The 12898-nt window shown below is 39.1% G+C and overlaps 1 protein-coding gene across 1 annotated transcript in view; it reads left to right on the top strand.

Annotated features, from left to right (window-relative positions):
- Positions 1-1030: 1030 nt before the first annotated feature.
- The window catches only part of LOC132258213 (transcription factor LBX1-like), a 31337-nt gene continuing 19469 nt past the window's right edge, over positions 1031-12898 (top strand). Inside the window, exon 1 of the mRNA XM_059755416.1 lies at positions 1031-2117. Within this exon, the coding sequence (XP_059611399.1) occupies positions 1397-2117 (721 nt within the window). The 5' untranslated portion in view covers positions 1031-1396. The remainder of the gene's footprint in view (positions 2118-12898) is intronic.

The raw sequence follows: 12898 nt of genomic DNA, 5'->3' as shown, positions 1-12898 counted from the left end.
CTCTTTTGTGTCGGAAAAAAATTGCTTTCTCTACTTGATGATGGAATGAAATAAGAAAAAAAATTGGTCTAATTAAGAGACACTTTAAGCTGTCGACAGGGTTAATTTTGTGCCAATAATAAAAAACAGCACTGAGAGAAGCTGTGAATGGTTTTTCCTCTCTTTGTCAATAAAATAATAACACAATTCATGGAAGAAAATCATTATTCTCTCCTTTCTCACTCTCTCGAAACGAAATGAATCGCATCATATGTTGACATTAAACCAATAATTATAAAGCTAAACCTCAAATTGTACGTCAGCACTTTGTCAAATGTTGTGTGTATTAAAGTTTTATTGTCTCGCAGTAAAATTATGTTTTACAGTTCTACGGAAAATGGAGATATCGATGGTGGAAAAAAAAGTTGTACTAAAATTTTATGCAAAGTGATTTCGACTAGATACGCGACAAAATGTAGAAAGCCTCATGTAGGTCGTTATTGTCATAAATGAAACGTCGTGTGTTTATTTTCAGCCAATAAATAAAATTCCTATTGTATTCTAGTCCAGAATAGACTTATCACCATAGTCATAATTCATTTTTTCTACATACTCCTGAAAGTTGGTAGTTTTTCAGCGCTCCTCCGCGGCGAAGAAAGTGAAGCTCAGACTAATGGTTGATTTATTAATTGCGCACATCCATGGCTGTGACTTTTTGGGGGGTGTAAATGTAGCGTCGCGGAGTGAAATGGAAACGACGAGCTTTCAAGCTTCGCAGAGTCTCCCGAGAGAGGGTGACAAGCGAGAGCAGAGTCCTCCTTTTATTGGAGTCAATTAACGACTTACTAATAAATTAGCTATCATATAAATTGTCCGACATTTCTTTGTCGGCACGCCGTGGGCCAATGGGAGCGCGGCTGCGCTGCCATTGGACGGCGGCGCTCGGAGTTGAACGCCCCAGACACGAGGGAGTCGCTGAGCGTGAGAGCGCAGCTGAACGTCACGTCAAGCGCCCATCGAGCGGACGGCGAGAAGCAGTTGCCACTCGTTTATCACTCGAGTTAGTTGTAATTGGACAGCTCGCTCCGTAAGTGAAAAGCCACCTTGTCAATCAGTGCCCAAATCACAAGTAGTTCATCCATGTGTCCAATCCACTTAAGCCACCCTGATCGATAGGCTGCAGCGCCTCACCAGCCAGGACTAATGGCACCATGGATTATCTCATAGATAAAGTGCTGGGACAATGCAGTGACTTGAATCGTGGTGTGCGCGAAGGGAAGAAGGAGTGCGTTTTGGACATTTCGCCCAAGGACATGTGCCAAGCGGACTTCCCGTAGAGCAGCGAGAGTTGAACAGAGGATTAATCGTGATTTACTCTTCACCGTGATATTACCTGTTAACTTTAAGTGATCCAGCAATGTTGTGCACCAGTGCGCCGCCCAGTCCAATAGGATCAGACATATCCGTGGGGGCGCCGAGTCCGCCGGCAACGGACGTGTCGCACGCCGCGTCCGGCGAGGACTACTTCCGGCCACTCAAGCAGCTGAAGATGCTGGACGGCAGGGAGAAGTGCTCCAGCCCGCCGCGCTCCACCATCGAGGGCGTCAAGTCCTTCTCCATCGCCGACATCCTGCGCCACGAGCCGCCCACGAGCGGCGTCACGGGCGGCGTCGGCGGCCTCGGCCACCATCACAATCACCTGCACCAGCACCAGAGCCATCCCGCCACGAAGATCGTGCGGCCGTGGGATCACCTGCGCGGCCCCATCCCCGTGCGCCCCTTCCTGCCGCCCGCCCTCCTGCACTACGAGCACCGCCTGGCCCTGGACTACCAGCGGCAGCTGCAGGAGCACTTCACGGCCCAGGCGCAGCTCCTGCGCCACATGAGCATGGAGATTATTCCCTCAGAGAGCGGATCCGAGCGCTCCAGCTCCGCCACCAGCGACTGCTGCTCGCCAGAGATTGGCGGCTCGCGCACCTCAGATCACCACCACTCCAGCGGCCAGCAAACCCCCGCAGCGGCCCACCAGGCCAGCTCCGCCGGCGGCCAGAAGACTAAGCCCAACGGGACGCCCCTCGACGCCCTCTTCCAGATGACTAACAAAACCTTCGACGAGGCCCAAGGCGAGAACGGTTCCGGTAAGTCTCTCTGTCCTTTGCACGCGTGGCTTCCGACTCCTCGAACCCAGCCAAGAACACTAGTCTAGAGCACTAAACCCAAGACTAAACCTCAAAACTAGGGGCAGATATTGTGGTCGGAAGTGATGTATAGCTTTTAAGGAAGTGTCAGGAATCAGAAATGTTGAAATATATTCAATATTTGCAACAAATTGAGGCATTTTCTAACATATTTTGCTTAGAAAAATCAATTTTATTGCTTTTCTAGGTTATATTATTGATTTAAGGCAGATTATTGTGGTTAAATAACCTTCAAAATCATCAAATTTGGGTTAATTCCAGGAATATTTCTCTTTTTCTCAGCATAATTGAGCATTTGTGTACGAAAAACTTCAAATTGCTTTCATTTCAGTAGTCAAAAACAGCTTTAAAGTCAATCATAACCTCAAAATTGTCATCTTTTCTTATTTATTTTCGCTGTTTGTGCTTCAAAATGGCAAATTGAAGCTAATTATCTAGTGGAAACATTGAGATATTCTCATTTCCATACTTGTAAGGATTAAAATGAGTCCAAAACTGATTTTATAAGCAGAATTCATAACCTCACAATTTGGTTAGATGTGATAAGTGAGAATTGAGTGTGGGAAACAGTTGAAGGAGTCTAAAAAGCGATGAAAAATACCTTCAAAAAGCGTTCAGAAGTGTCTTAGATTCTGCTCAGAAACTGCTGAAGTGTCAGGAAGTGGTGTACAGATTTGAGGCTTATTATCTTCCCCTTGTGTCCAAGTAAAAACCACTTCGGCGAAGCCAAGCTCTCGCTCTCGTATCCAAATTGAAAATGGCAATATTTGAGGAGGAAACTCAATGGCATAAATGAAGTGAATGATGAAAAAAAGTAAATGTCAGAAAACGGGTATCATTAAATTGCAATTATGATTGTTAATTACACCATACTTTACGACTCTCTTCTCCGCAAATAAATTAAGTATCACACATCCCAGCGGAGTATTTAGGAAAATTAATAGTTTTTCCCATTGTGCGAATGAAACTTGTCTCACCAAAGTATTAATTTTATTTTACAAATCTGCAAGTATTTTAAAATCAAATTAATACATTTGAGTGGCTTCACTGTTAGTCTCTGTGGAAGATAGAGTGCAAGATTATCTTGATCACGTGAGACTCTCTCAACTTCCTCAGCTATTCAACTTTCTTTGGAATTATTTGAGCAACTTTCTCATATACAAAACACACAATATTTTTGCCATTTTTGAACAAAAGTATAAAATGCCTCTTAAATACAGCTTGTAGACTTACATTTGCTGGATTGTTTGAAAGTCACTGAGAGTAGCCAACTGTTTCCTGATTTATCTTCAACTCTGTTGAGGAGGAATTTCTTGCAAATATGCATGTGAAGAAAGGAATTTTTTTCTTAAACTGTGTCATTTTGAAAACTAATTAACACGCGCGCGCACTGTTCGATAAAGTGTGTACAAGATATGGCAATGGTTTGCATATTCTCAATTTGATTTTACAAAGTTAATTGCTTTCAACAAAAGCATTTATGTAATCCAGTCAGAGACTGGAAATTTTTATCTTCATATTAACAGTGTTTCATTGCCTGAAATGCTCAGTAATTGAACAAAAACAAAATATTACTCCTTTCTAAATATAATTTATTGTCTTTTAATTAATGCACAAGTTGTCAGAAAATTTCATCTATGTCGAAAAATTGAAGAAAAAACCTTTCTTTTATTTTATGTAATAATTGAATTTGGCTGTTTTGGTTCAGAAATTTGAGAAAAACTGTCTGAAATTCAAGAAAAAAAACCAAGCAAATCAATTCAATGATCTCATTTGCATATTTGCATGAAAAGCGAATATATGTGGTATTTAATTTCCGTGATGAGGAATGGTTAAATGTACTGGGAAGTTTGATTGAAAATAAGAAATTGATCTTGGCAACCGCAAAGCAATTCCAGTAGAATTTTGCATTTATTTCCCTTATTGAATGCCTCGGCGAATCAAGTCAAAGTATGCACAAGAGTTGCTGAGAAAAGTGTGATTCTCACGTTTGATTGACTTCTCATGATTGACCAGAAGATGATGCACTTGAGTTTTGCCAAATATTCCGTTCCCATACTTTCCGGATGCTTCGCTCTGGGTCAGTGAGATGAGCCAATGTGAGACAGTTCCTTTGGGATGCTGGTAATGATTCCCAATAAAATTCTCTGTTGAACCGTGAAGAACAAAGAATTGACTTTACAATAAATACGAAGAAAAAAAGCGAGCTGTAAATGTGAAAAAAAGGCGCATCGATCAATCGATAATCAGACGAGCGTTCACCAAAAGTGGCCTTTGTTGCCTTCACACCGGAGAATAGCCTCGACAATCACTATTCTTTCTCGCCCTCAGTGAAAAGGATATTAAATCCAGACAGTCTCTGTGTGTGGGTCCAATTCGTCACACACGATTAAGATGCATTTAAGAAAGTCCAAATGCTGTGTGGCACTGATTCGCATCTTGTGCTCACTTTTTTCCTCTTCGCACACAAATGCCGACATTCCTGTGAATGCCGAAGAAACAGAATGAAATATATTTGGTTTCATTTCTCAATCATATTTCATTGAAAAAGATCCACTATAAGTAGCAAAATCTACAACTGCGAAATATTTCCACGAGAGTCCCAAAAATCTGTCGATCAAGGGGCAGATATTACGGTCGGAAGTGGTGTACAGCTTCAACAGAAGTGTTAGGAATCAGAAGTGTTGAATTGCATCACAAAAGCTTCTGTTTCAGCAAATTGAGGCATTTTCTAACTTATTTTGCTTAGAAAAAATCAATTTTATTGCTTTTTCTAGGTTATGTTATTGATTTAAGACAGATTCTGACAATTAAATAACCCTCAAAATCATCAAATTTGGGTTTAATCTTCTCATTTTCTCTTTATTTCTCTTTTTCTTGGCAGAGTTGAGCATTTGTGTTGAAAGAAGAATCTTCAAATTGGTTAAATTACTTAAAAGTCTATCATAACCTCAAAAATGTAATTTCAGTCTAGAAAAATATTTATTTGCTTAGTTATTTCCGCGTTTTTTGCATTTAAATTGCAAATTGAGCCTCAAATATTTACGGATTTCCAGGTTTGAAGGGATTAATATTGTGCCAAAAAGATTTTTTTAATTGAATTCATAACCTCACAATTTAGTCAGAATTTTTCCCAAGGATTTTCCGGAAACAATACCAGAAAATTAACGAATTCTGGGACAGTATTTGAAGCGCTTTAAGTTCTTGAGACGGAAAAACCTAGATAAGATTGTGATAAGTGAGAAATGAGTGCAAAAATAGCGTCTAAAGTGTTGAAGATTCTGCACAGAAACAGATTTGGGGCACATTATCTCCCCCTTGCTGTAGATCACTTGACCATATCTTGATTGCCTCATCTTCTTGATCTTCATTTTGTCGTTTGCATGCGTGAGACAAAGCCATAATTAATAATAAAGCAAAAATATGATCTTTTGGGTGAATATCAAAATTTCATTAGTAAGACGAGGAGCAAAGAAATGGAAATATATGGGAAAAGACACGGCAACACCAAAAGACTGATGATCATTAATATCCGTTTGATGATTAAGTTAATCACGTCTTCGGCATTTTCTGATGTTTGCCTGCCTTTTTTTTCTCTCTACCTCAACTTCGGCTTAATCTTTTATAATATTGTATATGTGTGTCGCGCACTATAAAGCTTATTATGCCGAGAGCTTCACTCAAATTAGACACCGTCGTCACATTTAATTTCATTAAAAATATAACTCGTTTAATAAAGTATCGCGTCGGAAGGAGGAGGAGAAAATATCGCGCACAGAGCGAGAGAGAAGTTTCATTCCCGATTAATGTATTGAAAATTTTACCACGATTTATGTTGTTTGTCATGTGGAAATTGCTTGTGCGGTGCTGTGTGTGTGTGTTCGCAGTCATGTGCTGGGCAGTGTAGGGCTGAGGGTGAAAAAAAGAGCAAACAAGAGAGGAAATTACACTTTTTCTATGCCTCTCTATCGCTGAGGAAGATATTCAGTCGGTCTAAAATGATTCCTTGAGGGTGTAAAATACCACCGGTGGAGATCTGCTGGGTGGAAAAGTTGCGCAAAGAGATAATCGAGAAAGAGCACACAATGTACATATATATATGTATTTCCCATTCTGCATCGGAAATTGGAATCCTCAACCTGAGTCTCTCCCTGCCTCGCTCACGGCACACAGAGGCGCGCTGAGGAGCATCTCTTTGGCGAGGAGTCTAATAAAGTACAATGAGTCGCTGGGACGGTGATCGTCGCCCTAATGGCCGGGAACGGCGATCTCGGCAATCGCGCCAGCGTGTGGTCCATTCTAAGTGGTCAAAGATGCCGCGGCCCTAGGTGTCGGCCGAGCTAATTGGAAGATGTTCAAAGGGGCCGCCAATCTCTGGAGTAGGGATCAGAGCTTGTAATAACTCTATCTTCAATATGGGAGGCCGCCGATTGTACCATCGCCGATGGATTTTTCGGTACCGCGCAGACTTCCAAACTTGGCCCTCCTCTCACGAGATCGCTTCTCTCTCTCACGCGTCTGTGTATATTGAGTAATTGAGGCTGTTTGGAGCAACACTTGTGTCGTGCACTGTATTAAATTTGTCAGAACACATCCGTAATTCTGGGCAATCGCGCGGGGAAAAAATGCGTTTACCGAACATGCTTCACACACGGCAGTAATATTTAAGATGTTTCTCAACTCTTGGGATGTATTTAACATGCATACCGATATTCCAATGGGCAATTTAAACAGAAGCGGACTCCACAGTCTCCCATTAAGCATCCTCAATTGACAAGCTTTTTTGTCTCCACCAATAAGTCTGCAAGCGCGTCCGGGAGATTTTGTATATACATTTTATTGAACGCTCCACCAATTAGCAATATCATATTAAATTGTGATTTTTATGGTGTCTTACTTGCGCCGCGGTGTGTATAAAAATTGAGTGGATGTCGGCAGTGTGTGTGGAAAAGGAAAAGAGCGAAAAGACAAGTCATCATCATCACAAATACTCGCCGCTCTAATCTTCCTGTGAGCATGAGATCTGTGTGATCCATCCCGTCTCCCATTCATAAGCACTCTCGTTGAGGTGAGATCTCTCCTTCCGCCCCCCTTGAGAGCCGCCAATGCAGCTCTAAAGCGCGGTTTGTATTTCAAATGCGCCCAAGTGAGCGATACAAATACACTGCACAACAGCACAAATTGATTAATTACATCAAATTTGTTATTGATTTCGATTGACGGAATTTGAAAATGATTGCAGAGCGGCGCGCGGTAATTACAGAGTAGCAAATCCATTCTAACACATTTTCCACAGATAAATGGACAGCACAAGAGGAGCCCTATAATGGCATTCACACACTCATGCATCACACCGTCAGCACCACCATGCGAGAATCTGACATGATACTGACCCAAAGGCGGGAACACTGCGAATGAGTGGAGTTCTTAAGACTATCCGCGAGGGGTTGCTAATGTTGGGGATGTAGTGCCCCTTTTGGCTCACCTCTGCTTTCGTCCCAGAGTGATTTTAAAAGCGTTCAAACACCAATAAATAGACGATATTTGATCTTTAATCGGATATTTACGGTTTTACGCAAGGTTTTATGATAAAAACCAGTGGGAAACTGGGAAAACCTCCTAATTTTTACGCATGAAAGAATCTGAAGTCTAGAGTAGAAAGAAATACTCTTAAAGTGTCCTTTAATCGTTCAATATTCTTCTTAAACTAACTTAAATTCTCCATCATGTTCTTATAGATTCTATAAATGATCTACAAAATGGTAGAAACAAATCTTAAAAATGTATTTTCACACCTAAAACTTCTCCCAACGAGACAATTAAGCACCTAAAATTAAGACACAAGGCGATTTATAAGAAGTCTTAATGTTCTCAATCATATATTTAATTATTTATTATTAAAATTGTATGGAAAAAATAAAATTCTCAAAATTTGAATAAAAATAAACAAAAAATGATTTTTTCCCGAGTAAAATTGCAAAACATACAAAATTTGAATATTTTCTGAATATTTTATTGAAATATAAATATTTCTTCATTTCCTCCATATTTGTCGCATAATTTTCTCTATTTCCTCATTTGTTTTTACACCTTTTGACTTCTTGGCGTGATTCTGGCCAGGAGAAAAGGAAATTTGAGCGTAGAAAAATCCGGAATCACCAGAAGTTCCAATTGGCAAATTTGTAACTTTTCCTATCCCTAAAATGTATTTTTCTCCTTAATTTTTCACTATTTTTCTCTAAATTCAGTACAGATTTCTTGAATTTAAATCTGTACCGGAGGCACAAGATGCTGAGGCTCTCAAAATCCATATTATCAACCCCTTGAATATCCACAAAATTGCTAGGCCTCCAAGGCAGCCAACTATCTATTAGCGTGCTTCTAAAAGTACTCAAGCAAGAGCCTCCATTTCATAGATTACACTACAATTTCTCTGCAGCAGTGATGGGCGAATTTTTTACATTTTTACATTTACACAATTCTTTACATGGTAAAAAATATTTTCTTTACACACTTTATTTTTTACATGTAAAGAAAAAATGTAAAATATGAAAATTGGGTTCAATTTTTCGAATCGAACATTCGTTAATAACGGAAATTTACTTCAGGCGTTTTTCCACGAAGCCAAAATTATGAAGAGTTTTGTGAATTTTACCCTCGTTTAGGTAATTTAGACCAAAATGTGCAGACAGATTTCTCGGTTATGTGGTTCTTAGGCAAAAATTTAATCTCGTGCAATCCTTGAAGTTCATGCCAAGATATTTGCTAAACATGGGTTTTTCCCGCTGTGCATTCCGGATATGAATATAAGCAACCGTCACATTGTCCTTTTCGTTAGTCGTGGTTCGAAAGTTTGTGAATTGTGTTCTTTCATTCATTCTTGACGAAAGTTGTAATTCCGTGAATATGTCAGGGCGAAAATCTTCTGAAAAATATCAGAAGTTCAGATTTGAATTAGTGATTGAAAAAGGACAATACCTGCCATTGTGCTTAATTTGCAAAAAGACATTAAAAAAAAAGTTAATTAAGAATATTTATAATCAAGAACATGTTATATTTTGATGATGAGTCTTGAACCAAAACAACGAAATGAAGCAATCGGCATGAAAATCGTCTTCTCTTGCCCAAAATCTAAAGAATGAAGTTCATAAAATGCGATCCGACATTCCATAGACCTGTCCATTGCTGGATGGACATTCTTCTTCCTTGCTGGAGTTCCTCGATGGTTAATCGGCAGCAGAAGTACCTTGAAAAGAATACAAAAATATACGTTCAATTAGCAAATTTTCTTGTAAAATCTAGAGTAAAACTTCAATATTCCGTCAAACAAATGTATTGGAACATCAGTTGTTGAATTATTAACTTACCTTACTCAATTATGCCAACAATTTGCAGATTTTCCTGAGTTTTTCACTGTTTCTTTACAATTTTGTGTCTTCTCGCGTATGTGACAAAAAGTATTTTCTGCAATTCCACGGGAATTTCAGTAGTTTTTTTAAACTTCAGAAAAGAATTTTTACATTTTACTTGACATTTTACATTTTACTTTACATTTTACATTTTTTACACATTCTTTACATGTAAAATGTAAAGAGGTATTTTTTACCATGTAAAGGCACAACACTGCTCTGCAGTAAGCGGAATTGTTCAGAAAGAATATTGTGGTGTACATTTGGGAAGCAATCTGCGTCGCCTTGCTAAAACGCAGAAGCGTCTGATATTGAGAAAATATTGTGTTTTAATGATGCATGTTCTTGCATGCACACTCGCACAAGAATCGCGCCAGTGAGTTGTGGTGATCGCCGCGAATGCGCCGATATATCAGATGATCTTCAACCATCTCGATGGTGTTTGATGGGCATTCGCGATCGTGGAGATCGGTAAACAAAATTAAAAATTGATCGAGAAGCGCTCATATTAAATTCTTTTTGCAGGACGGATGATTACGATAACGAGCTCTGCGGCACAGAGTGCTGATTTGTTCTGCATGCAAAATTGTTATTAAGTCGCACAGGCGAATTGTGGGGGCAATTCGATCGGCTGTGTTTGGGGTGGAAAAATTGCGCTGAAGAAGCAGGATGTTTTCGGTATTGCCGCGGGGTCTGAAAGGGGATGAGAAGAAGCGCGGCTTTTGGGCGAATATTAGTGATCTTTCTTGGTATTCGCGCGGCAAATCAACCCTCTTGCGATGTTAAATACCGTCGGCAAAGTGAGCAGAAGGTGTGAGGCGATTTGCAAAGTGATTAATATCGGGAGATTTTTACTCAAGAAACACCAAAACTACCTGCGGAGCCTAGGAATTTTTGCACCTGAGGTAATTTCACACCCGAACGGAAGGGAGCAAAAAAAGCAGATTTGAAATTCGAAACACCGACTTGTGATATTGCGTTGGAAGTCTTTTGATCCTTGGGAGGAAATTCACATTGTATATAGCGTGTATGTGGCTGTTTTCACATATTGTTTCTATTCACTTTGGTGTAAAGTGTTCATATATTCACATTGAGGCATTGTTGGGATCATTTTTATTATACCTACCACAAAAATCTTGGACTTGCGCTCCGACGACGACTGCTCAAGAGGCTCTCCCCGAAAAATAAAGATACAGCCCAGCTATATGCATTATAAGAAGACGAACATCCAATAAATGTTACTAACTGAAAATACAAACCAATTACGAATCATAAAGCCAACCGCTTTCGGCTTCCAGCTTATGATCTTTATAAACGCTAAGCCAAACACTTAACGCATAATAGTAGCTTGGAAAACTATAATGTTTTGGGATGGGGAACATCTCTCGATATGTGTGTTGTAAAAAAATGACACACTCAAGTGGGAAAGAAATTTTTAGAAATCTTTATGAATTATGATTCATGAATGACTAATTTTTTGCCTTCGCTTCTGCCGAACGAAGTCTGTTTAGCCGTTCAAATGGCCAGCGAATGTGTGAAATCTATGTGTGATTAATTGTTTTATGCTCACTTCCTCACTGTCAAGTGTCATTTTTTCTCTGCCTCTCCTCTGGCATTATTTATATTCAATAAAGCCCAGAGACTCTTATTACTGGAAGAGGTTAATTGAGTATATAGTATTGGCCCAAGACATTTACTCTTGTTTCCCATGTCAAATTACAGAGCCAAATGTTTACTTAGGATCGATATATAGTAGACCACCGCATAGTCCAAATATTGGTACACAAACACATTGCATTAGCACATAATATTTATTATGTATGCACACCTAAAATATATAAAGCGTGAGAAATTATGAGTTCCTGAACGCCAAGGGGGAGATAATACAGCCAGAAGTGGTGTACGGCTCAGCAGAAGTACTTAAGAAGTGGAAATATGCTTCTTTTCTCGATAAACCATCCAGATTCTCTGAATTTCCTTCGATTTTCACGCAGACACAAACGAAATATTGCTTTTTTCTAGGTTATGTGACGAATTAAGGACAGATTTAGTGAATAATTCGCATTCTGGAACATGAATTAAAGAATTAAGCATTTGCAAGCAATTAACAGTCCTTTTTTGTCCCTTTGATGCCAAGAAGCAGTGCAAATTGTGCTAAGATTAAACATAACCTCAAAATTAGTCATTTGGACAACTTTCAAGACAATTTTCACTGTGAATCTGTAATTTTAAGATCATTGGCAAATTATAAGAGATGTTTTTTGATCTGGAAAGCTTTTGAACTAAGTCTTTAAGAAATCTCTGAGTGATATTTTGAGGTTATGGTCGTAAAAGACACACAAAAAAGAGATTTAGAAATGGTTTTTAACAGAAATATCGAATGGAAACTTAATACAAACGTTATATCTTTCCATTGAATTGGACTCCTTCGATGGCAAGAAGCACTGTAAATTGTGTTGAGATTGAACATAACCTCAAAAATAGTCATTTGGACTTGGAAAATGTTCATTTAGACAACTTTCTGGACAATTTTAACTATGAATCAGCAACTTTGAGATGATTTGTGATACAATAAGCTTTCGAACGAAGATTTTGAAGATCTCTTAATTGTATTTTTGAGGTTATGATGATGAAAAGATGTCTAAAAACAGCGGTTTTAAGTCGATTTTTATAGAAACCTAAAGAGATTCATTATAATTTGGGAATTAATATGGAAACAGTCTAAGAAACTTCATGTTTTGGAAGTGTTTGGAAGTGTTTGGTGTACAGATTTAAGGCATATTATCTCCTCCTTGCTGAACACGAAACGTGATAAGTGTATCACGGATATTCAGTGGACCGGAACTGATATTATTCTCAATACTGGCGAGAGAAATGGAGCCCAATTCCAGGGAATTCCTCTTCGTGGTGGTAAACGGAAAGAAGGCCAAGGGATGAAGAGCATAAATTAGGATGAAATATTCAATAAACACTTCCTCCTAAATTGTTTATTATGTGTAAAGTTCGGTAACGTGAAATTTATTGTCGTGCTGACGGAGAAGCGCAATGAAATGTCCCTCAATCTCTTATCCCTAGAAGGAATTTCAATCCACAAATATCTCCAGAAATGCATGTCGTCCACGATATCGTCTTGAGGAGAAGGGAATGACATCGATGACGGATCTATTGGGTGGGTGAGCAAACTTCCAAAGTATCTTTCCTATCTCAGGCTGTCACACTCTCACCACAAGTCAACATCACCACGCAAATTTATGTGTGTGACAAAGACTGTGTAACAAATTTGACTATGTAATTAACAAGAGAATATCGTAA

This window comes from Phlebotomus argentipes, unplaced genomic scaffold (genome assembly GCF_947086385.1).
Source record: "Phlebotomus argentipes unplaced genomic scaffold, Phlebotomus argentipes genome assembly scaffold_4, whole genome shotgun sequence".
NCBI lineage: Eukaryota > Metazoa > Arthropoda > Insecta > Diptera > Psychodidae > Phlebotomus > Phlebotomus argentipes.
The sequence above is the reverse complement of the archived record's forward strand: the minus strand, read 5'-3'. Positions and strand labels throughout refer to the sequence as shown.